This window comes from Balaenoptera physalus (assembly GCF_965194825.1).
Source record: "Balaenoptera physalus genome assembly, chromosome: 13".
Taxonomy (NCBI): Eukaryota; Metazoa; Chordata; class Mammalia; order Artiodactyla; family Balaenopteridae; genus Balaenoptera; species Balaenoptera physalus.
In genome coordinates, this window is record NC_138892.1 from 57,722,130 (window position 1) to 57,746,551 (window position 24,422).

At 36.8% G+C, this 24,422-nt stretch overlaps 1 protein-coding gene across 1 annotated transcript in view; it reads left to right on the top strand.

The window, feature by feature from the left end:
• LRIG3 (leucine rich repeats and immunoglobulin like domains 3) overlaps positions 1 to 23,639 on the top strand; it is an 87,966-nt gene extending 64,327 nt beyond the window's left edge. The window contains exon 20 of the mRNA XM_082422701.1: positions 22,647 to 23,639. Coding sequence (XP_082278827.1) covers positions 22,647 to 22,656 — 10 coding nt within the window. The 3' untranslated portion in view covers positions 22,657 to 23,639. The remainder of the gene's footprint in view (positions 1 to 22,646) is intronic.
• Positions 23,640 to 24,422: the final 783 nt, after the last annotated feature.

Below are 24,422 nucleotides of genomic sequence, written 5' to 3' on the forward strand. Positions count from 1 at the left end.
TATGAACAAAGTGTACCCAGTGTAACCCAGGCACATGGGGATCAAGGAACACTGTAACCCAGGTCTGCTGTGGCCCAGGAGTTCTATGACCCAGGCACACTGTGCCCCTGGCCTGCCACCAGGACCCCGTTGACCAGCCAGGCGTTCTCTGGGAGCAGCAGAAAGAGGCCCCTTCCCCAGAATTACTCTCAGCTGTGGCCACCCCACAGCCAGAGGCGCAGGTAAACCTAAGTAACTCCTTTCCTTCATCATAGAGCTCACAGCCTCCACACTCACACCATGCCTGTCTCCTCTCATCCCCCACCCCTGCCATACACATCTTGCAGAAGCTTCAGGATGGCACTGTGTAAATCGTTGCAAACCTCACATACCAACAGAGTCTAGGCACATAACCTAAATGTGTGATGGAGCCAGATAGGACACATTAGGGAGTGGCAGGGACTGTGATGTCCATTAAGGATGCCAACAGCTAAAATCATGCTGCCCAAGACACTCTGGGGGCTCCACTGTTTGGGAGCCCTTGTATAAACCATTTGTGCCCGAGAACCAAATGTTGCAGTGAACGGAATGCCGTTGGCATTCTCACTGCCATGCCCTTTGGCTGATTTCTCCAGTTTCTCTCAACTTGGACCTAACCTCAGGCCAGGTGTTTCTAAATGAGTAATATAGATTTATGTTTCTAATCCAGGAAGAGTGGAATCTAAGTATAAAAAAGAGCTATTAAAGCTAACTACTCTTTTTTTTATAAATGAAGGCTGTCAGACGAAAACATTCTGAAGGAGTTTCTTGGTTTCTTTATCCTCACCCCTCAGGGAAAAATGAAGCCCACCTTTTAGGACCAGGTGTTCTTTTCAGTTAAGTGATAGCATGGCAGGGAGAGGCTAAGCTCAATCAACTGTTCACAAAGTCATAAAAGTTTATACTGGTTTTGTTAACATCGGTAATTTTAAACATTTCGCGTAAAAATAAAACAGTCAGAAAAACATGGTGTCTATGTTCAATTTTGTTTGCAAACCTCTCCTGTCCACAGGAAACTTGGGAACTGGGTAGTCTGAAGTGGACCCAGGCTCCCCCCGACCCTCACTCCACCTCATTCCTACAGATGCTAATATAAATCAATTAGGGGCTGACACAACAATTGGCTGCCTGACAAATGTTCCATAATAATACAGCTCAAGAGAATGTGGAATTTCTGATGTGCTGGTTATAACACTTTCAATATAGCTGTAAATTCCATGCCATGTCAGCACAGGTGGAAAGCTGAGTCATAAATAAAATGTTTCCCCAATTCCTAAAGAGCTCCCTAGATGATTAACCAAAGCAAGTTGTGATTTAATTCAACCACTTAAACTTCATCAAATTCAGACCAAAAAAGGCGGGGTGGGGCGGAAAGGGAGGGGAAGAGGAGAATGTGGTGTAGAGAATAGAGGGGAGGAAGAAAGGAAAAGAACACCGCCGGCCAAGTACTAAAACGAGGGAGGCTGCTCCGGCCGAAACAATAATGAGAGGACTCATTATTTGGAAAACAGTAAAAGAAAAGACCATGGCTAGACGTATGCTCAGTTCCATGGGAGTAATTAAAGGAGGCACACTACTTCTCCCCTTCCGTGGACCACAGCATGCCATGCATTCGGTGACTTGAATTTTCCACCGTGTTTTAATGTCTAATGATGGACACATACACGATTCATGTGGTTCTACCTGACCCCTCTTCCACTTTGAGAAGCCTCATGGATTTAAGCCAATCATCTTATCTGAGTGGAGGATGGAGGGAGAATGGTAGTTCTCACAAGTTTTCTCTGTGAACCTTCCCAAGGGTAGGTACTTCTTTTAGTATTCTCCATTGCTTTTAGCATAACTCTGAGTACATAGTAGACACAAAAATACTGCAGTGAAGAATGAATCAAATCAAAGGGGTGTCCTCAAAGATGCATTATATCAGGACACACAAGATAAGTAGGGCAGTATTAGCAAGTTTAGTTGAACACCTAAAATTTGAATATACCGCAAGCGTGATTTGTTCTTAAACTGGAGTCTCATTTCTCTGTCAAATTTGCTTTTAATTCTTTATAGTTTTAGATGTCATTATGTCCAAGTATATTTCGATTATTTATGAGAGGAATAAAAACCTTTTAGAGATATAAGTATCAAAACATATTACTATCTGAATTGATGTTAATGCATACTCTTATTTTCAGAGAGATGCTTAAGTAGAGTGAAAGAACTCTTATTGCCAAGATAGTAATTGGTTTTATTTTTACGCTCTTCCATTTCACATTTTATCTAACTTCCCTGCCAAAGTTATGAATATCTATGTATGTGCATAGATGTGTGTTTGTGTAATTCTGAGTATGCTCTTAGGATACTTCTAAAGATACGAAGTATTATATGTCATTAAATTCCTATCTGATATAATAGCTATAAAGATATTACAGAGCTAAAGATAATATAGTCTATTGTCTGTGAAATGATTAATACTTTTCATATTTGTATTTCACAGTTATGCTTACTTTTCCATTCATGGGACTAAGTGTGACTTTAATTGGGGATATCAATAAGTCCCAGTGTATCTGAATTTCCTAAGTATTTATAAATTCCTTAACTCTTGACTTGCACTTGAAGAATCCTAATTCACCAAGTATTTTTATTATCAATGTCAGAGAAGACCAAATCCCTACCTAGTCAAAAGTAATTAAGTAGTTAAGAATAATTATCTATTTGTTAATATATTTTAATCTTTCTTTCTTATTACAGATATTATCTATATAGTCCCATGAAATATAAGGCAGGAAGAGTAAACCTTCCACCTATCTATTTCTACAAACTCAACTCCTGCTTTTCGCTCATTGTGTACTATACTCAGCAATATTTATATTCAATTGTGTTATGCTTTTCCTGGTCCCCAGGTCTTAGCACATATACTGTATTCCCTTTTTTAGAAGGTTAAGTCCCCTGTCCATTCTGTTGACTCCAGCTCATTCTTAATGTCTCAGCTTCAAGATCCCCTTCCCCAGGAAGATTTTACAGACTCCCTAGATAAGGCAAATCTTCCCATCCTCCTAGATGATCATTTTAACCTCTCTCCACGAGCCTCCCAAACCTCCTCATCTCCTGTCCTCACTCAGCGAACTTTACTGAGAAAATAGAAGCAAACAGAATAGAATTTTCACAAACTCCACCACTACCCACCTATCTGCATCAATGTCCAAATAACTTGCCATCTCTCTTATTTTAGATGAACTATCAATTCTTCAACCAAAGGCTTGATCCTTCTGTACTATTTCCAGTTTATGCCTCACCCAGGCCAGTGCACTGTCCTGTCCTCTGCCTGAAGTACCCTAACACCAGTTTACACCATCAAAGAGCCAGGTGTATGCTGCTGCCACCACTGCTGTTACAGGACAAGGGGCCCATTCTGGGCTCTGCTGCCAGTCTCCAGAGTTGCCGTGAGCACAACCCAATGGCAACTTCTTTTACTCCTTTGCTATGCATGCACACCTCTCGCCTCCTACCCCGGCTCTCCCCCTAAGCAAGACAACTTTGACAGATGGGAGGCATGAACTGTTGAATAAATTCTGGACTCTTTAAGGACTTAATGTCTCTGATATGGCATCTCTGAAGATGTCCCTCAAGACAGGGTGATCAGTTTGTCACAAAGGTGTAGTCAGATCAGTAAGATTCTCCTGTTTTTCTTCCTTTCCCACCACACTCTCTTTACCCACATTTCTGCTTCCTTGAGACTTCACCCTCCCAATGAAATGATACCATGTGAAGCTTTGTTTTCCTAGGGGACTTCATGAAGACAATTTTTGTTGTGCACTAGATACTCCCTTGCCTTCTCAAGGCCACTGACCCAGTAATTTCCCCTTTGTAATCATCAATTTTTCTCTCTATTCTGGATTTTTAAAATAAGGATACAGACCAGTGTTATTTCTCTCATATTAAAAATAAAAATCGGGATGCCATCTGGATGCTACGTCTTTCTCCATCTGCTCCACTTTCTTCCTCTTTTTTATTTTCCTTTTTTCTATTTTTCAAACCACAACACTCTTGGAACAGTTGTATCTAATTCCTCACCTCCTGTCCTTTCATGAACCCATTCCCTTCAGTCTTCTGATCCCATCTCTTTTCTAAAATTTCTTTTGCTATGGACATCTGTGATTTTCATGTTTCCAAATCTAGCGGTCACTTCTCAGTCCTACTTCTGCCTGACCTACCAACAGCATTTGACAGTTCATCAATCCTGCCCCCTTATAACATTTCCTCCTCTTGGCTTCCAGGATATTTTTCGAATCTTCTTTTTACTCCAGAGACTGTTCCTTCTTCCATGGGTGGTTCTACCTCATTGTCCCAGTCTCTTAACATTGGAGTCCCCAAACGTCTTCTCATCTCTATCTATACTCAGTCTCTATGAGCACTGTCTTATCCCAGGACTTTAAACACCATCTAAATGCTGCTGATGCTCATGTCTCTATCCCCAGCCTCAATCTCTTCCCTAAACTCCTTCTATGCCTCTGTCTCCTTGACATCTCCATGTAGACGTCTATTAGACATCTCAAGCTTCACATGTCAAGCCGTGGACTCTTTATCTTTCCCTCTCAAAAGCTTTTCCTCCTCTAGTCTTTCTCATTGTATTCAATGGCAACTCCATTCTTCCCTTGCTCATGCTAAAACAATAGTCACTTTTAACTTCTCTCTTCCTATGCTACCCTATTTCCAGTCCATGAGCAAATTCTGTTGACTCTGCTTTCAAAATATATTCAGAATCCAGCAACTTCTCACCTAATCCCTTGCCACCAACCCGTTCCAAGCTACCTCCATCCTCACCTGAATTAGTGCTCTATATTCATAATTGGTATACTTGCTTTAGTATTTGCTATCCTTCAATCTATTCTTAGGAAAACTACCAGGGTGATCCTATTATAGCATATAGGTCATGCGCCTCCTATGCTGAAAACATGCACTGACTTCAGAGTAAAAGACAAAGACCTTTATATTTGTCTGCAAGGCCATATAAGATCTGTATTACTCTTACCATGTTAGAATTCAAACATATGAGTATCTAAAACCAACTTTCCCTAAATGCCTGTTGCAGTGTTCCTCCATGCCCTGCTCCTTCTTTGCCTTTTTTTTTTAAAGAAAACAACAAAAATATACTTTTATTATTGTTGTTCTTATTACAAAAGTAATCACTGTAAAGCTTTAGAGATATCAGCTAAGAAGAAAATAAAATTCAAATGATCTGTCATTCCTCTGGTGATAAACCTGTGTGTATATCACCTTCATGTATTCTCTACTTGAAATCTGATCATATTTTTACACTTTATTTTCTATGTAAAACACGATATGTTCAAATATATAGCATTAAATATATGTATATATAGATCACATATATGTATAATATAGGCATAATTTTAAAGAATATAGCTAGACTTAGTGTGGTGATCAGTTAATAATATATACAAATATCTAATCATTATGTTGTACACCTAAAATAACATAATGTTGTATATCAATTATACTTCAGTAAAAAACATATATATGTATATCATAATTTATCTACCCATTTTTATATTTTTGGACATTTAAGTTACTTAATTTTTCCTTAATGAAGATAACACATTGATAAATGTTACTCATTTGTTCAAAACAAATATCTAGAAGAGGAAACATTAGATCAAAGGATATGTACATTTTAAAGCTTGATATATTTTTTCTTTTGGAAGACTCCATCAATTTATACTGAGATAGCAGAGGAGACTAATTCCCCAGTCCTTATCAGAAGTATTATGATGTCCACAAATTTTTGACAGCCTGAGAACTGAAAGATGGATCCTCCTTGTTATTTTAATTTACCTAAAAATTCTTCAGTGCTTACTCTACGGCAAACACCTTTCAGAGCACTCAACGTGAATTACATCATTTGATCCTCACAGTAACCCTGTGAAGTACTATGAGGTAAGTCCTATTAATACCATCATATTACAGGCAAGGAAAATAAGGCACAGATAAGCTAAGTCCTTTTTTGTAGGTTAAAATGTTAAACTAAAAAATTTACCCTAGGTTAAAAAAATGGTAGCTGTAGCCAAGCCTGGATTTGCACACACACGGTCTGACTTTGAGACTAGTTCCTTAATGCCTGTGACAGCGAGACAGAATTTTTTCATATGATTATCGGTTCTTTTTCTTTCTCTTGTAAGTTTACTATTCAAGTCATTCTCCCACTGTTTTTTTAGGGTTTTCACCTTTAATTGATATGTAAGAAATATGTATATGTTAACTCTAAAAATACTTCCTGATATAATTTGCAAATTTATATCAGGTGAGTCATTTGTCTTTATTCTGTATGTAGTAATTTGGCTTAAAGAAGTTTTATATTTTATGTAATCAAATACATCACAGGCTTCTTTCTTAGCTTTCGCTTTGCTGTAATATTTACTAAATCATCTTTATACCAGAGGTATAGAGATGCCACCTATATTTTCTTCTGGTTCTTTCAGGGGTTCACCTTTTACTTTTAAATTATTGGTCCATCTGGAATTTATTTTGGTGTGAGGAAAGGACCTAATTTTTTTCAGATGACTTAACAGTGTTCCAAGACCATTTATTAAACCATCCATTTCTCTGTTACTGATACAAAGTGCTTCCTTCTTTGTATACTAAATTCTTATGTCTACTCAGATCTGTTTCTAGATTTTTAACCTCCCTTAATTTTAGAAAGGTATATTTCAAAGTGCCATCTTATGGGGTTTTTAGTGTTGTGATTTGGAAAGAACATGGAATTTGGACTTCCTAGATATTTTAGCTGAGGAATTTCTTCAGTCCTCTTTTTTTTTTAATATAAAATAAGGAGGAAGCATAATATCTGCTCAACCTACAGCTAAGTTTATTGTGCAGCAGAAACAAATTTTTAAGGAAAACATATTTAATTAACCAAAAACCACTACACAGATATTTTTTAGTTGCCATAGTATGTGATAGTCATTGAATCATCATTTTAAAAAAGTTAAACATAGAAAACAAGTTCCTTACGAAAATTAACTTGAATAAAAGAAGTTATTTTGTCAATTCAAATTTAGTTTGTAGTGCTACTTCTCAACCAGGTCAATAATTTCATTCTTTGTAAGAAAAGAAGACCCTTTTAACACACAGGGGCAGGTCTTCCCTCGTGTCCATTTGACAGCCAGTTTTCCCCATTTCCTCTCTTTACTAATAGTTTTCTTTGAAAAGTCAGGCGTGTACTTTTCCTCTGAATATGAAAGCAGATGTGGACATTTTCTCCAAGTGGTTATATATTAATGCCAGAAGATCACAACCAGCTTTGAGAGGTGCCTGTGCAGACTCTCCCTCCTCTTGAGCTGGAGACCCCATGGTCTTACCCACATGCGTGGCTCAGATGCCCACAGGTTTGCTCACTTATCTGCAACCCACTCTTTACAGTGCATAGAGTTAAGGATTCCTTGTGCTCCAGTGAGTCTCGTCAGGCAGAGAAGCAGTCACCTGATGAGAAAGATGTCAAATATCCTGGCGCTGGTCCTCACTTAAATATCCCAATTTTTGATCATAGAGCCTGAAACCGCACCACTTCTTGGGTTTTGACAGCTCTTTCCTGGTTGTGCAAAGAAACTTTGGAAAAGCCCTCAAGCCCAAATGCCATCTCAGGCTCTATGACCAAAAAATTTAGGATATATTTGTGCTGATGCCTTCAGCTGGATGCAAATTCTTCCTTATCTGAACTCTGTCTCACCTGAAACCTCCCTTACACAGATAAGTACGTGCTGCCCTATATTAGAGTCATTTGTGTTCCAGGTCTCTGTTTTCCCAAAGTAAGCTCTTGAACATAGTTTTGTTCCCTTAGCCCAGAGCCATTCCTAGAGTAGTTACCCAATATATGTGTTGGTTGAAATAAAAGTCAGTGTTGGGGGGGAAGTTATTTAAAACTATAGGAAAACAAATTCTCCAAGCACAAAAAGGAAAATTTAAAAAGATTTTATCTCCCTCATGATTTTGGCATGCAGCATCCATTAAAGAAAAATATATCTATTATTACTCCAAGTTTGCCACAGTCGTACCCCAAACCCTCTTCCTGTGGTTGCCTCCCATTATTCTGCAACATCTTTTTTTTAATTGAAGTATAGTTAATTTACAATGTTGTCCTAGTTTTATGTGTACAGCAAAGTGATTCAGATATATATATACATATGTATGTATGTGTATATATATATATATATATATATATATATATATATATATATTCTTTTACAGATTCTTTCCATTATAGGTTATTATAAGATATTGAGTTTAGTTCCCTGTGCTATACAGTATGGCCTTTTCGGTTATCTATTTTATATATAGTAGTGTGTATATGTTAATCCCAAACTCCTAATTTATCCCTCCCCCACCCCCTTTCCCCTTTGGTAACCATAAGTTTGTTCTCTATGTCTGTGAGTCTATCTCTGTTTTTTAAATAAGTTCATTTGTATCACTTTTTTAGATTCCACATATAAGTGATATCGTATGCTATTTGTCTTTCTCTGACTTACTTCACTTAATATGGTAATCTCTAGGTCCACCCACGTTACTGCAAATGGCATTATTTCACTCTTTTTTATGGCTGAGTAATATCCCATTGTATATATACAACATCTTCTTTATCCATTCATCTGTTGATGGACATTTAGGTTGTTTCCATGTCTTGGCTATTGTAAATATTGCTGCTATGAACATTGGGGGTGCATGTATCTTTTTGAGTTATGGTCTTCACCAGATATATGCCCAGAGTAGGCTCACTTGATCATATGGTAACTCTTTTTAGTTTTTTAAGGAACCTCCATACTGTTCTCCATAGTGGCTGCACCAATTTACATTCCCACCAACAGTTTAGGAGGGTTCTTTTTCTCCACACCCTCTCCAGCATTTATTATATGTAGACTTTTTAATGATGGCCATTCTGACTGAAGTGAGGTGATACCTCACTGTAGTTTTGATTTATTCTGCAACAACTTCTACTCTCTCTTCAGCATAGCCCTCATGAACAGCAGTTGTGCAAGCCTATCACTGACTCTCTTTCTCCTCCATGTATCAAATATTGCCCAGTTTTAAAGTTCCATCTCAAAGTCAATTTCTTTTGAGAAGTCATATATTCTTCATTGTAAAGCTGTCCACATCCATAGGTCTTCATCATTCATTTGAACCTAATTTACTGAATGGTATTATCAGTTACCTTTTACATGTTTATGTCCTATCTGTATAGCTGGACCATTAATTCTTTGAGGGAGCATACTATGTCTGAGCCTTTTTTAAATCACCTTTTAAAATTATACCAGTGCTTCAGTTAATACTAAATAAATATTTACTTAATTAAATTGATTTCTTAGCACACATAGTATGTCTAAGAGTCTTGATAGGCAGCTTAAAAACTCTCTGGAACCTGCCCTTCACTTTACATTCATTTCTCTTCTCTCTTCTTCCTGTTATAGCCTCACTGTACCCAGGCGCTGCTCAACAAATGTTAATGTCCATGATCTTTTCAATCAGCAATTTGTAAAGTGGGTGATTGTTGTCTATAAGCAACAAGGGAGACACTATTTTCTATTCATGCTAATAAAAGTCTTGACTTACAAGACAGTATCTACAAACAGTGAAAGACTAAACTCGTTAGCTCTTCCTAAGCAAATAGGGTCCAGATTCAGGAGGAAGAGTGACACCTATTGTTCAGGAGATGATCATTGGTGCTTCCCATTGTTACCTCCTGTATTGATCCTTGCCTGTGTCAACCATAGGAGCTACAAATAATATCATGTCTAATGCAAAGTGGTATTGCCAGCCCTTTGTGGCACTGGACGTCTGATACCAGAAGCATTTGGTTTGTCATGTTTATTGATGGTTCACACATTTGGCAGTAGACATATTTTAATCCGTGCCCATTTAAACAGCAAGTCATTAAAGATGGGAGAAGAGCTTTGTGAAAATACAAAGGTACTTTTTTAAATTACTAAAGAAAACCATGAATGATTCCATTAAGGGTGCCTGATGAAATATGACTTATTTGGATAAAATTATAGCTCTGTAATTTTAAAGACAAAAATGAAAGCCTTTAAGTTTTATGTTACATGTGACCTATATAAAAAATAACTTCTCCTAAAAGTTCATTGTCAACAGCCAAGAGGACATTGACTTTTATGTGGTCAATTTGGTTTTTTTTGTTTTATTGTTTTTTTTGTTTTTGAAGCTGGAGAATGGCCTACTGGGGATAGTCTGACATCCAGCCTCAACTTCAACATCTGTAGTGGCAGGAATTTCACTATTCCTTGAGGCAGATACAACAACATAACATGGCAATACCTCCCTTAGCCTTATCATAGTGCTGTTGAACAGATCCAATGGTAAAATGTATATGAAATGGTAAATGTATTTTGAAATGTTTGTAGTACTCCTACAAGGCCTAATGAATATAATGAAAGCCATGTCTACCCAGAATTTTAAAGGTATTAGTTAATCTGTAAAACATAACTTTTAAAATGTTATTATCCCTTTTTAAAAATTTATTTATGTATTTATTTTTATTTTTGGCTACTTTGGGTCTTCGTAGCAGCGTGCGGTGAGCGGGGGCTACTCTTCGTGGCAGAGCACGGGCTCTAGGCGCGCGGGCTTCAGTAGTTGTGGTGCAGGGGCTTAGTTGCTCCGCGGCATGTGGAATCTTTCCGGGCCAGGGCTCGAACCCATGTCCCAAGCATTGGCAGGCAGATTCTTAACCACTGCGCCACCAGGGAAGTCCCTAAAATGTTATTATGCCTTTAAATACTACAATATATATTGCAGACTGTGCTGGAGATTGGTATTTCTATAGAATATAGCTGCATTTTTGGAGTTGTTCAGAACAGTTTGCCCCAAAGATAATCTAAAGTTCTATAAATGGCTTGCAATCAGCATTCTAAATAAAGACTCTCATTTATATATGTTTTATAAATTACAAGGCTATGTCATTCACATTTAACACAAAATATTTGCTACGTTCTCAGTGTAGTATGAGTAGTGGCACAAAGTCCACACCCTCCAGAGAGTCTCAAAATGAGCTGATTTTAAAGCAACATGGGACAAGCAACTTGGAAAATAAAAAAAGGAGTTTTTAGGCCCAAATTTGTGAAAGATATGATGGTAATATTCTCAGAGGTACTGAGAACATAGGATGTTTATGTGTCAATAATGTGAAAATAGAAGGGGCAAGGTGAAGGGACAAAGAAAGGAATTCTAGGCAAGGAAACACCATGCGTCAAGGCACAGAGAATAAGGAATGTTTTATAATTTTCAATTAGGCCAAGATGGTTAATAGTATTGTTCAGAGCTTCCATACTCTTACCTTTGTTTGTTTGTTTGTTTTGGGGTCTATTTGTTCTACGAATAATGGAGAGACAGTGTTGAACTCTCAAATATATTTTTGATTGTCTATTTCTCTTTGTAGTTCTATTGGTTTGCTGCATTTATTTTGAGCTCAGTTATTAGGTGCATAAACATTTAGGATTCTTATCTCTTCTTGATGAATTACCCCTTTATCATTAGGAAACTACCGTCTTTTTCTTGGATAATTTACTTGTCTGGTATTTACTTTGTCTAATATCAATAAGCCCATTCCAGCTTTTATTTGTTTAGTGTTAACAGTATATTTTTTTCTTATCCATTTACTTTTACTTTTAACCAATTTTGTCTTTACACTTTAAGTGAGTTTCTTGTAAGTGGCATATAGTTGGGTCTTCCTTTCTAATCAAATCCTACATCTGCCTTTTAGACATTTAAACCATTAACATTTAATGTAAATATTGATATGATTAGGTTTAAATCTGCCATCTTTTTATTTGTTTTCTAGTTGTCACATCTGTTTCCTTTTTATTCTTTTTTTATGATTCCATTTTATCTTTGCCATTGGTTTACTAGCTATAACTCTTTGTTATATTATTTCAGTGGTTGCTTTGGAGTTTATAATATATATTTTTGACTTATCACATTCTCCCTTCAGATAATAGTACATCACTTCATATGTAGTATACGACTGTGTTTCCATTTCTCCCTTCCCAGTCCCTGTGTTATTAATTTGCTTTATTACTATCAATACATATGTTATAACCCCACAGTACATTGTTATTATTTTTGTTTTAAATAGTTGACTGTGTTTATAGAGATGTAAATAATAAGAAAAAAGACTTTATCTATGTAGTTACCATTTATGGTGCTATTTATTCCTTTGTGTAGGTCTGGGTTTCCATCTGGTATCATTCTTCTTCTGCTTGAAGGATTTCCTGTAACATTTCTGGTTGTGGAGGTCTGTTGGTGATGACCTCTTTCAGTCTAGGGTTAACTTTTTTCCACTACTTATCCAATAACCTTCTAGTACTCTAACCCATGCCCTGTTAGTTATGAAGTTTCTGCCCTGACTGTGGGAGACAAACCAGCCTTCGGTGATTTCCTCACATACACGTACTGATAAGTCCTCAACTAAACATTCAAAAAGGAATGTCTGCAAATTCCCAGGATTCTCTCTCTGGGCAGCTTTCTTCTCGCGGATACTCTGTCCTATGAACTGTAGTCATTCTGGACCCTGAGGAGTCCCAGGTGTGCCTCCTCATCAGGTTCTGCTGGGTTTCCCTGCACTGTGCTGCTTCCTGGAAACCTCCAGGCAGTAAGCAATGGCAGGGCTCACCTTGCTAGTTTTCATCTCTCAGGGATCATTTCCTTTTGTTGCCTGAAGTTCAATATCGTGAAAACTGTTTCATACACTTCTCAGGCTTTCAGTTGGCAGTTAAAAAAGTGAATCTGGCCCCTGTTACTCTACTTTGTCGGGAAATAAAAAGAAACTAATTTTAAATTGTACTTAATTTTAATTCATTTAAATTTGGATGATCACACGCGGCTATATTGAAGAGCATAGAAGGTACTGATTACAGAGGCATTCAGCCTGTGAAATTTCATTGAGCTCTGCATTTAGCATATACGTGTCCTTATGTAACACTTCAACAACAACAACAACAAAAGGTTTGAAGAACTAAGATATTTTCCTAAAATTTGCTCATCAGAAGCATCCTGTATTTCTGGATTGCTGATCAAGAAAGCTGACGGAAGTTTTGGGTTTTGTTTTGTTTTGTTTTAATCATAGCAGTTTAGCAAGGAGGAGGTAACCAAATAATACCCTCACTTTTTTTTCCCCCAGGAAATATAAAAGGATGAGAGGTAAGTAAAGCATGTCTACTTAAACTGCATATACTACATTCATATGGCAAGATTAAGGACGGTGCCATCTTTAAATCCCAGTGAAGTTAAACTAAGTGATAAAAGATCTATAGGGTATAATAACTTTATTTAATATCTTATACCTGACTTATTCCTCTTTTGTACTTGACTCAGTTTAATTCCAGCCTTTTAAAAGTTTTTAAAAAAATATACATAACCCTAGCTGTCTCAGTTTGACTCATTCTTCGCATATGACAGACATCTGAAGAGGCAATGGGCAATATGTACTGATAGCCTGAGGTGAATAAAATGGGTCCTTTTTTTAATTTTTCATGTAACTTTATATTTACCTACAACCTGAGCTTTATTATTTCTAGTGTGAATTGAATACTTATTTTAAATGAAGTAACAAATCATAATAAAATACTAAATTCTAAAAACTGAAAAATACCACAAACCTAACAAAATCCATAAAAAAAATTGACAGAACATGTTTACTAGTGAACTGCCTAGCACACCTCTATAAATTCTAAGTTTTAGCTATCTCTTTATATGATAAAATCTTTTTCTATAATCTGTCTATAGTGCGATGAGAAAGATAATTCAGTCTGCTAGAAATTTGTGGGGCTTTTTTATTACTGATGATTTAGAAATGTTTTTTTTTTACTTCCAACTCATTATAATGTCACGCAAAATATTTAGAGTTTTGTCAAATTTATAAGCTCTATCTAGTTTCCTTCATCTGTGAGCTATAAGAATCACAACATTTCAGGTTTCTTGTGCAACATCTAATTTCATTTTTTTCCCAGTTTTATTGAGATATAATTGACATACAACATTATGTAAGTTTAAGGTATACAACGTGATGACTTGATATACATATCTATTGTAAAATGATTACCATAATGGTTAGCTAACACATTCATCACTTCACACGGTTACCATTTGTGTGTGTGTGTGTGTGTGTGTGTGTGTGTGTGTGGTAAGAATTTTTAAGATCTACCATTTAGCAACTTTCAAGTATACAGTACATCATTCAGTATTGTTAACTATAGTTATCATGCTGTACGTTACATTCCCTGAACTTATTCATCTTATAACTGGTAGTTGGTACCCTTTAACCACCTTTACCCATTTCCTCCATTCCCGCCCCCACCCCCCAACCTCAACTACCAACCTCCAATACACTCTCTGCTTCTAGGAGTTCAATCTTTTTTTAGATTCCACATATAAGTGAGATCATACAGTATTTGTCTTTCTGTGTCCGACATTTCATTTAGCAGAATGCCCTCAATGCCTATCCACCTTTTTGCAAATGGCTGGATTTCCTTCTTTTTACGACTGATTTCCTTCTTTTTATATATTGTATATATACACCACATTTTCTTTATCCATTCATCTGTTGATAGCCATTTAGGTTGTTTCCATGTCTTGGCTATTGTAAATAATGCTGAACTGAACAAGGGGATGCAGATATTGCTTTGAGATAGCGATTTCAATTTTTTGCATATATACCCAGAAGTGGGATTGCTGGATCACTTGGTAATTCTATTTTTAATTTTTTGAGGACTGTCTCTACTGTTTTCCATAGTGGCTGCACCAGTTTACATTCCCACAGATAGTGCACAAGGGTTCTCTTTTCTACACCCTCACCAACACTTACTATCTTTTGCCTTTTATTTTTTTCTTTTTGATGATAGCCATTCTAACAGGCATGAGGTGATATCTCATTGTGGTTTTAATTTACATTTCCCTGATGATTAGTGATGTTGAGCACCTTTTCATGTACCTATTGATCATGTGTATGTCTCCTTTGGAAAAATGTCTATTCAGGTCCTTTGCCCACTTTTTAATCAGAATATTTGTTTTTGTTTTTGTTTTTGCTAATGAGTTGTATGAGTTTCCATGAGTTTTAGAGAAGTTGAGTTCCATGGAGGTGAAAACGCTTTATATACTTTGATTTTCTGAATAAATAGGTGTTATTTAACCATTGTTATTATTTTTAATTAGAAAAACAAGAGGATTGAATGGAAAATCTATTAACTGATAATTACATTTTCCCTTCCATTGCTGACTCATCCAAACATATTATGATATGTTCATGATAAAATTATTGCTTATTATAATAAATTCTTATTAACTTAATTCTTATCAATGATTCATTTCTTTTTGTTGACCTTGAATGGCTTATGAATATTGCAGAGTGGCTCTCTGCTAAGACAGGACCCGCTCTGTAGGGTGACTATCACTTATGAGCTGTGTGGCCTTGGCTACCTTACTTACTCTAAAAAAACCTGTTTCTTTTTCTGCAAAATAATATGATAATAACAATAGTAGGATTATTATCAAGTTTAAATGAATTTATGTATTTAATTTTAAGTAGAGATTAAGAATGTAATATTGCAGGGGCTTCCCTGGGGCTTCCCTGGGGCTTCCCTGGGGCTTCCCTGATAGCGCAGTGGTTAAGAATCCGCTTGACAGTGCAGGGGACACAGGTTCGAGCCCTGGTCCGGGGAGATCCCACATGCCACGGAGCAACTAAGCCCGTGTGCCACAACTACTGAGCCTGTGCTCTAGAGCCCGTGAGCCACAACTACTAAAGCCCGAGCACCTAGAGCCCGTGCTCCGCAACTAGAGAAGCCACCTCAATGAGAAGCCCGCGCACCGCAACGAAGAGTAGACCCCGCTCGCCGCAACCAGAGTAAAGCCCGCGCACAGCACCAAAGACCCAAGGCAGCCAAAAATAAATAAAATAAATAAATGTATAAAAATAAAAAACAATGTAATATTACAACTTTTTCTGCCCAAATCAGACTGAGGAATAGATAAAATTAGTAATTACAGGGAATGATGCAAAAAAAAAAAAAGAAAAGAAAGGAATATTTCTATGTAAGAATATACCATATTTCTTTAACTTGCATTTGCTTTGTGCTTCAAAATCCCCTCAGTGTCAGTGTCTATTTTTCCCCTTGAAGCAAAGAGAAACTTTATAAAAGATTAAATAGACAAAATACAGCAATATAAATAAAGGGATCCAAATTGTTCTCTATTTCTTGGGAATTTCACCTTTATTTTATGATTTTTGCACCTAGTAGCATGAACAATTTGCCCCTAACAAAATTAGAAGTGCCTTCAGGACTATCACAATTACATACTAGGAGAGAATTTGCCAGAAAGAATTTTATTATGAAACGGGGTTGCACTGAAAAAATACTTGTTTCAGCTACAAATGGGAAAATAGCTTCAATTAGTTCTCTGAGGAATTTTGATTTATGTAGATCAGGTGATGAATCAAAGGAATTTAAGTTACTGGATTTACTAAATTCAATTTAAGGTACTACTTTGGGATAGCACATAAAACACTTCACTCACTAAGTATTCATTAGTAAGACAAAATGAAATAATCACTTTATGCTTCTAGAAACTATCATGATTTTATACCATTACCTGGAGGAAAATATGAAATATTTAAAACATATATATATACACGTAAAATGAATTGAAATCTGCAACTGTGTTAAAAATTTATAGAAACTAGAAAATCTGATACATTTGATGTTTGCATTAAATGCCATCTTTTCTTTTTTTAAATCCTCAAGTAAAGAAAGTAACTTAGAGACATCTTAAAGAATCCAGATAGACATAATTCCTTACTTCTAAAACAAGAGTTTCCCTTTGTGGAACTAATGTTCTAGAAGCTTCCAACAGACAAAGGATCCAAATAGGAGCTGGGGCAGACACAGTGCTGCAGTTCTGAGGAGACTTGATTCACAGAAATGGCCTCCCTTCCTTGAAAAGTAGAGATGTAGCCAGGGCAGCACTGTCCTCAAAACAGTATGGGAGAGAAAATGTAAACAGAGGCTTAGTTTTTCTTACCTCTCCTTCTGCCAGCCTTGGTGTCGGAAGCAGGGTGGTGTTACAGTCAGGAGACTCAGCTGCATGTAAAAGCCGCACGTAACAGCAACTCAAAATGATTTAAACAAGGAACATTTATTATCTCACAAAACAAGAAGTCCTGCGGGAGAACAGCTCCTAAATTAATTAATTTAATGATTCAAATACATCATCCAGGAACCAGGCCCTTTCCACATTTCCAGACACAACACCTAGCAGGAGAAAAACGAATGTCCCTTTAAAAGGGTGGAAACCTTTCCCCAAAGTCCCAAAGCTGTCTTTCCTTCACATCTCACTGGCAATTTTTGGTCATATGCCCTTTCCTAAACCAATTACTAGAAAGGGGAATGGGAATATTCTCTTTGCCTTAAACCAAGGTAAATAATCTTCCTCTGGAAGGGGCTAGATGGTAAATATTTTAGGCTCTGTGGGCCATACAATATCTGTTGCACTATTCACCTTTACTGCTATAGTGCAAAAGTAGGCATATATGATACATAAACAAGTGGGCATAGCTGTGTTCCAACAATACTTTATTTATAAAAACAGGTGGCAGTACAGATTTGGCCCATGGGCCATAGTTTGCTGACCCCTGCCTTAGAGCAATTGGCACTTAACTTTTGACAGTGTCTGAAACACGAGAAGTCCATTTGGGTACAAATAGTTCTCTTTTGATCTTTTGCTCCAGAGTCATGACCAAGAATTTAGAGATCTTCTGTGAGTTCTGAGCTTCTTTCTTAACCTTTTATTTTTCTCCTGCCTTTTTCCACTAGAAACAGGCACTGTAGAATCCTAATACTCGTTTGCCCATTTTTCTTTCCCAAGACTTTTGTAAGAATGTATATTTGAGAGTTCTTTTAAGGAAAAGCTTTTGCTCAAAATAATCTATAAGTCCACCAATTACATCCATTTCGGTGAACAATCAAACACCATTTTTTGAATTGAGTAATATCATTTTCTCACAGCTTAATATATTTCAATTTAATTTTGTTGTTCTTTTCTTCAAATTCTGATAAGACATATGTTGTGTCATAGAAATAAAGGCAAGTAGTGAAAAATAGAGAGTAGATTTCTGGTTCAAGATTATGAACTGAGCATGTGTTTATGTCCTCACTTCCTCTCCCCATCTTGATGCTATATTAAAATGAAAATAATGGCATAATATGTCACAAATCCTCAATAATGAAGAGAATGGAGAGACTCTTCGGCAGATAAAGAAATGAATAAATTTCTGGAAAGTAGATTTGAAAAGCATTTACTGAGGAAGCACAGAAGAGGAAACTAGAATTAGCTCAACATGTGAAGAAAAGGGGCTGTAGGCAAGGAGGGTGCCTATGTGGCTAGCACAACCTTGGAGAGGTTTTGCAGTTAGGTGTGGTGGGGTGGTGGGTACAATGAAGACTAGAAGCAATAAGACGGGTTGAGAACAGGAGGCAAAATAAAGATGTAGGCAGAAACTTGACTCTTCCTGATTCCCTTTAATCATCTCTATGTTCATCATGACTAAGCACTTATCCCAGGACAATATTGGAGGATTCTATCTCTAAAAGAGAAGCCTTCCCCAAGACTGTTCACCATAAAGTAGAGCTTTTTCGCCAGAGCTCTTGCCCCTGTGTACAAAGTTCTATCACCCCATTCATCCATTCATTCAATTCAACAAATATTTGTTGAGGGTTTAATAGGCAGTGGGAAAAAACAAACTCTGTTATCATGTATTTAACAATACTAAAAGGATTACCAGACTATGAGAAAAATTGTAACATGAAAGAGTAAAACCAAAAATTTTTTAATAATCTGAAGCAAAATGCACTCTGACCAGGGTATCCCAAGGCTTGGAAACAAGGTGTTGGCCAGGTTGAGTTTTTGTCTGGAAGCTCTTGAGCAAAATCTGCTTCCAGTCTTATTCTTGTTGGCAGAATTCAGTTCCTTGTAGGACTGAGATCATGGTAGTACAGTTCCCAGAATCTAGAGGCCACCTGCATTCTTTACCAAGTGACCCCCTCCATCTTCAGGCCAGCAATGGTGCATTGAATCATTTTTGTGCTTCTAATCTCTGGCTTTCTTTTCTATGTCCAGCAAAAAAAGAAAAAACAAAAACAAAAACAAAAACCAAACTCTGTTTTTAAAGGGCTCATGCAATTAATTCAAGCCCCCAGTAATCTCCGTATCTTACGTTCATCTGTGTTATAAACATAAGCTAGTTAATGGGAGTAAAGCCTGTTTCATTCACAGACCCTGGGATTGTGTAGGGCATGTAGATCAGGGTGGTGGAAAATCTTGAGACAATCTTAGAATTCTTCCTACCACAGACCTACACTAGACCTATTATACAAAATTTTAAAACCCCAAAGTGATTAAAAGATTCTAGAGTAGAAAAAGTATATCACATACCATGGAATAAGAAACAGAACATTATCACACTTATCAGCAATAACAGCTTTTTAAAAAAAAATTTTATTGGAGTATAGTTGCTTTACAATGTTGTGTTAGTTTCTGCTGTACAGCAGAGTGAATCAGCTATACGTATACATATATCCCCTCTTTTTTGGATTTCTTCCTCTTTTAGGTCACCGCAGAGCACTGAGTAGAGTTCCCTGTGCTTTACAGTAGGTTCCCATTAGTTATCTATTCTATACATAGTATCAATAGTGTATATATGTCAATAACCATCTCCCATTTCATCCCACCCTCCTTCCCCCTTGATATCCATACATTTGTTCTACACATCTGTATCTCTTTTTCTGCTTTGCAAATAAGATCATCTATACAATTTTTTTAGATTCCACATATATGCATTAATATACAATATTTGTTTTTCTCTTTCTGACTTATTTCACTCTGTATGACAGTCTCTAGGTCTATTCATGTCCCTACAAATGACCCAATTTCATTCCTTTTTATGGCTGAGTAATGTTCCATTGTATATATGTACCACATCTTCTTTATCCATTCCTCTGTTGATGGACATTTAGGTTGCTTCCATGTCCTGGCTATTGTAAATAGTGTTGCAATGAACATTGGGGTGCATGTGTCTTTTTGAATTATACTTTTCTCTAGGTATATGTCCAGTAGTGGGATTGCTGGGTCATATGGTAGTTCTACTTTTAGTTTTTTAAGGCACCTTCATACTGTTTTCCATAGTGTTTGTATCAATTTACATTCCCACCAACAGTGCAAGAGGGTTCCCTTTTCTCCACACCCTCTCCAGCATTTATTGTTTGTAGATTTTTTGATGATAACCATTCTGACTGGTGTGAGGTGATACCTCATTGTAGTTTTGATTTGCATTTCTCTAATAATTAGTGATGTTGAGCAGCTTTTCCTGTGCCTCCTGGCCACCTGTATGTCTTCTTTGGAGAAATGTCTATTTAGGTCTTCTGCCCATTTTTTGATTGGGTTGTTTGGTTTTTTGATATTGAGCTGCATGGGCTGTTTTTATATTTTGGAGATTAATCCTTTGTCAGTTGCTTTGTTCGCAAATATTTTCTCCCATTCTGAGGGTTGTCTTTTCATCTTGTTTATGGTTTCCTTTGCTGTACAAAAGCTTTTAAGTTTAATTAACAATGAAAGCTCAGAAAGAGAAATTAAGGAAACAATCTCACTCACCATTGTAACAAAAAGAATAAAATGCCTAGGAATAAATCTACCAAAGGAGGCAAAAGACCTGTATACAGAAAGCTATAAGACACTGATGAAAGAAATCAAAGGCGACACAAACAGATGGAGAGATATACCATGTTCTTGGATTGGAAGAATCAATATTGTGAAAATAACTATACTACTCAAAGCAATCTACAGATTCAATGCAACCCCTATCAAATTACCAATGGCATTTTTCACAGAACCAGAAGAAAAATTTTTTACAATTTGTATGAAACACAAAAGACCCCAAATAGCCAAAGCAATCTTGAGAAAGAAAAACGGAGCTAGAGGAATCAGGCTCCCGGACTTCATACTATACTACAAAGCTACAGTAATCAAGACAGTATGGTACTGGCACAAAGACAGAAATATAGATCAATGGAACAGGATAGAAAGCCCAGAGATAAACCCACACACCTACGATCACCTAGTCTATGACAAAAGAGGTAAGAATATACAATGGAGAAAAGACAGTCTCTTCAATAAGTGGTGCTGGGAAAACTGGACAGCTACATGTTAAAGAATGAAATTAGAACACTCCCTAACACCATACACCAAAATAAACTCAAAATGGATTAAAGACCTATGTAAGGCCAGACACTATAAAACTCTTAGAGGAAAACATAAGCAGAACACTCTTTGACATAAACTGCAGGAAGATCTTTTTTGATCCACCTCCTAGAGTAATGAAAATAAAAACAAAAATAAATAACAGCTTTTAAAGGTAATAAAACAATTCTTTCAAACTTCTAAGGGAGTTCTTTTTCAAGACAAAATTATATTTCTAGCCAAATTATCACTTAACTATATAGGCAGAATAAAGATATTTTCAAATATGCAATGAGTCATAAATTTTTATTTCCCATGTACCCTTTCTTAAGAGTTAAAGGAGATAGAAAATCAAGAAAGGGGATAACACCAGTTTCAAGTAGATCCCACACCAGAGAGCAGTAAAGAGAACGCCAAAGATGAAAGCTGTTTGGTAGGTCTAGATAATCGCAGTCTAGACAGGAGCAAGAAAAAAGGAAAAAGGTTTCAATAGAAGCTTCAATTTCTTCCACCCTAAAATGACCATAATATCATACTAATTACCTGCTAGTTCATAAGGTCATTACAAAGACTAAATAAGTCAACATGTACAAAGGGCTTAGAATAGCATCTTTCAGTTATAAACTCTTCACAAGTGTTTTTGGAGTACTTTTAGAAAACTAATTTAGGAAAATCTTTTCTTTTTACCCATGCATCATCACAAAAATGACAAACTGGAATTTTAAAAATTCTTTTATCATGCATTATTTGAGAAGCACCATTTTAGAGCACCTGCTAGGTACAGAGAGACCTGGCCTTGAGAAGACTTGGGTTCTAGCTCCCAACATGCTGGCCAAGGACCTGGGGGAAACCCTTGAACTTCTCTAAGACTTCATGTCTTCATCTTTCACATAAGGGCGATCATTCATACCTCAGAGAGCTGCTGTAGGGGTGAAATGAAATAAATGGTTGGAAATTGATTGGTCCTCCATATAGAGGAAACAATTCCAGATGGACCAGATAGCCATCATTGTTCTATGCACGATCAAAGAAAGAATCTCTGCCATTTCTCTGGGAAATAGTACTTTGTAAAAATGTATTTTGTCTTCATTCATTTTAGGGTTCTTTGGCAAAGTGTCTCGCTCCGATGTTGTTTGTATTGAACTGTGCAGTAACAGGTTTCTTTTTAGAGTGATTAGCGAGCACCTAACGTGGCTCGGATTTTCTCTCCCTTTGCATTGTCTTGCTGCTTGTTGGCAGTGCCTTGCATCATTAATTTAGTGGATAATGAATGAAATATGGTTGGCAAACCCTGTAATGTTGAATTATAATGTCATTAATCTTTCACATTCCTTCTGTAGATTCAGCTGATCTTATGCAAAGCGAATGGACCTGGATCACCCTCAGAGACTTATCAGACTACCCGAGGGAATGCAATTCCTTTAAGATCCCTTTTCTGTTTTATTTTTATATAATCATGCATTTTAGTAGCTGACTGAGATGGGATACGTGCATGAGAGGTATTCAGAATTTATATCCAATTAGGAAGGGCCACTTTATACTCTGTAGATGCAGTTTTTTCAGCTGTCAACTGTAAGTTTGCATGCACTTATTCTTAACTCTTTTTAGACTTTGGGTTCAGGATGGAAATTACCCTTTTCAAGAAGTTTTACCTAGATAGGTGTAAATCTACAATATCTTGGCAATAAAATAGCCCCAGAGGAATAACTTTGCAAACCCGTTTCAATCTTTATACCAATTAAATTGGTATGATCAACCTCACCACCGTCACACAAAACAGGTTTCTAGGCCATGTCCTCACCTTTTGCTTAGAGAAAGCCATCAGATTTATTTGGCCCTACTCAGATTTAAGATCATATATCTTTTTTCAGAACTTGATGGCTTCTAATAATAACAACAGAAAGTACTGAAACAAACCTATTTTCATGGCTGCCTTTCAATCAATATAGAACACACTTTCTGTTTTGTCTTCACCAGAAATAAATTGTACTTTAAATCCCTGTTCTTCTTAGATATGTCAAATATGTGGGGTATGATGTCATCTCTAAAGTGGAAATTTCTTGAGATGGCATTGTTAGGAAGCCTTAGAAAAAGTATTTTGCAAGCCCATAACATCATTCTAGAACAGGTTTTATTGCCTTAGAAGATACTAGCATTCTCCGGAGATTAAGAAATTGCTATAATTGCTATGTGAAAGAGCTGGCAGAGAGATGGTTTTTGCTGATAAAGGTTAAGGTGCTTTAGAAAAGAAAGTCAGAGTAACTTTAAATATATAACCTCCTTTCTTTACTCCTAATTGCCCAAATCCTGTTCCTCCACACCCTTGCCCCTCATTCCTCCCCACCCTTGCCCCTCATTCCTCCCACTTACAGCTTCAGTTTGCCTCAGTTGTCTGTGACGTAACTTTAATAATATCCGAGCAATTGAGTCACTTGGAGAGACATCTGCTAAATTCACAAGGAAACAAGCATCTTAAACAGCTGAATTTATTGTTTTGGAAGGCCACAGGGTTTTGTGTGTTAACTTCTAGGGACAAAAACAAAACAAAACAAAAAACCATGAACTGTGGCTATAATTTATGCCATGCCATATATTCCCTACTCTACATTTAATGCTTAATTAATTGCTTTCATCAGTTAGATTCATTGGCAGCATTTTACCTTTTTTAATAGCTGCTCCTTTTTCCTACTCTTCTCCTAGTTTCCTTTAGCACTCTCTAAAGGGTACTATTCTTAAGTGACTGTTGGACATAACTTTACAAGAAAGTGATTAAGTCATTAACATCCACGTATACAGATAATTCTTGCTAAGAAAATGTCTCAGGTAGGGACGCAAGAGCAGTGTGCCTTTTGAGGGAAACCACATCTCATAAGTTGAAATGGAAAAATACTTTCAGAGAAAATGATTTTCATTAGAATTATTGGTGAGGGGTGAGACTATAGAAGCAGAAGGCAGATCGGAGAACAAAGATTCTCCATTATGACTCTCAGAGTCTGGAGGTGGTGTCTGGTGGTGGCACAGTGGGGCAGAGCAGTCAGGGATGTGATGTGGAAGGACAGCAGAGGCAATGGATCTTGGAGACTCTGGATTACCACCGATGCAGCCCTCGTTCCTCT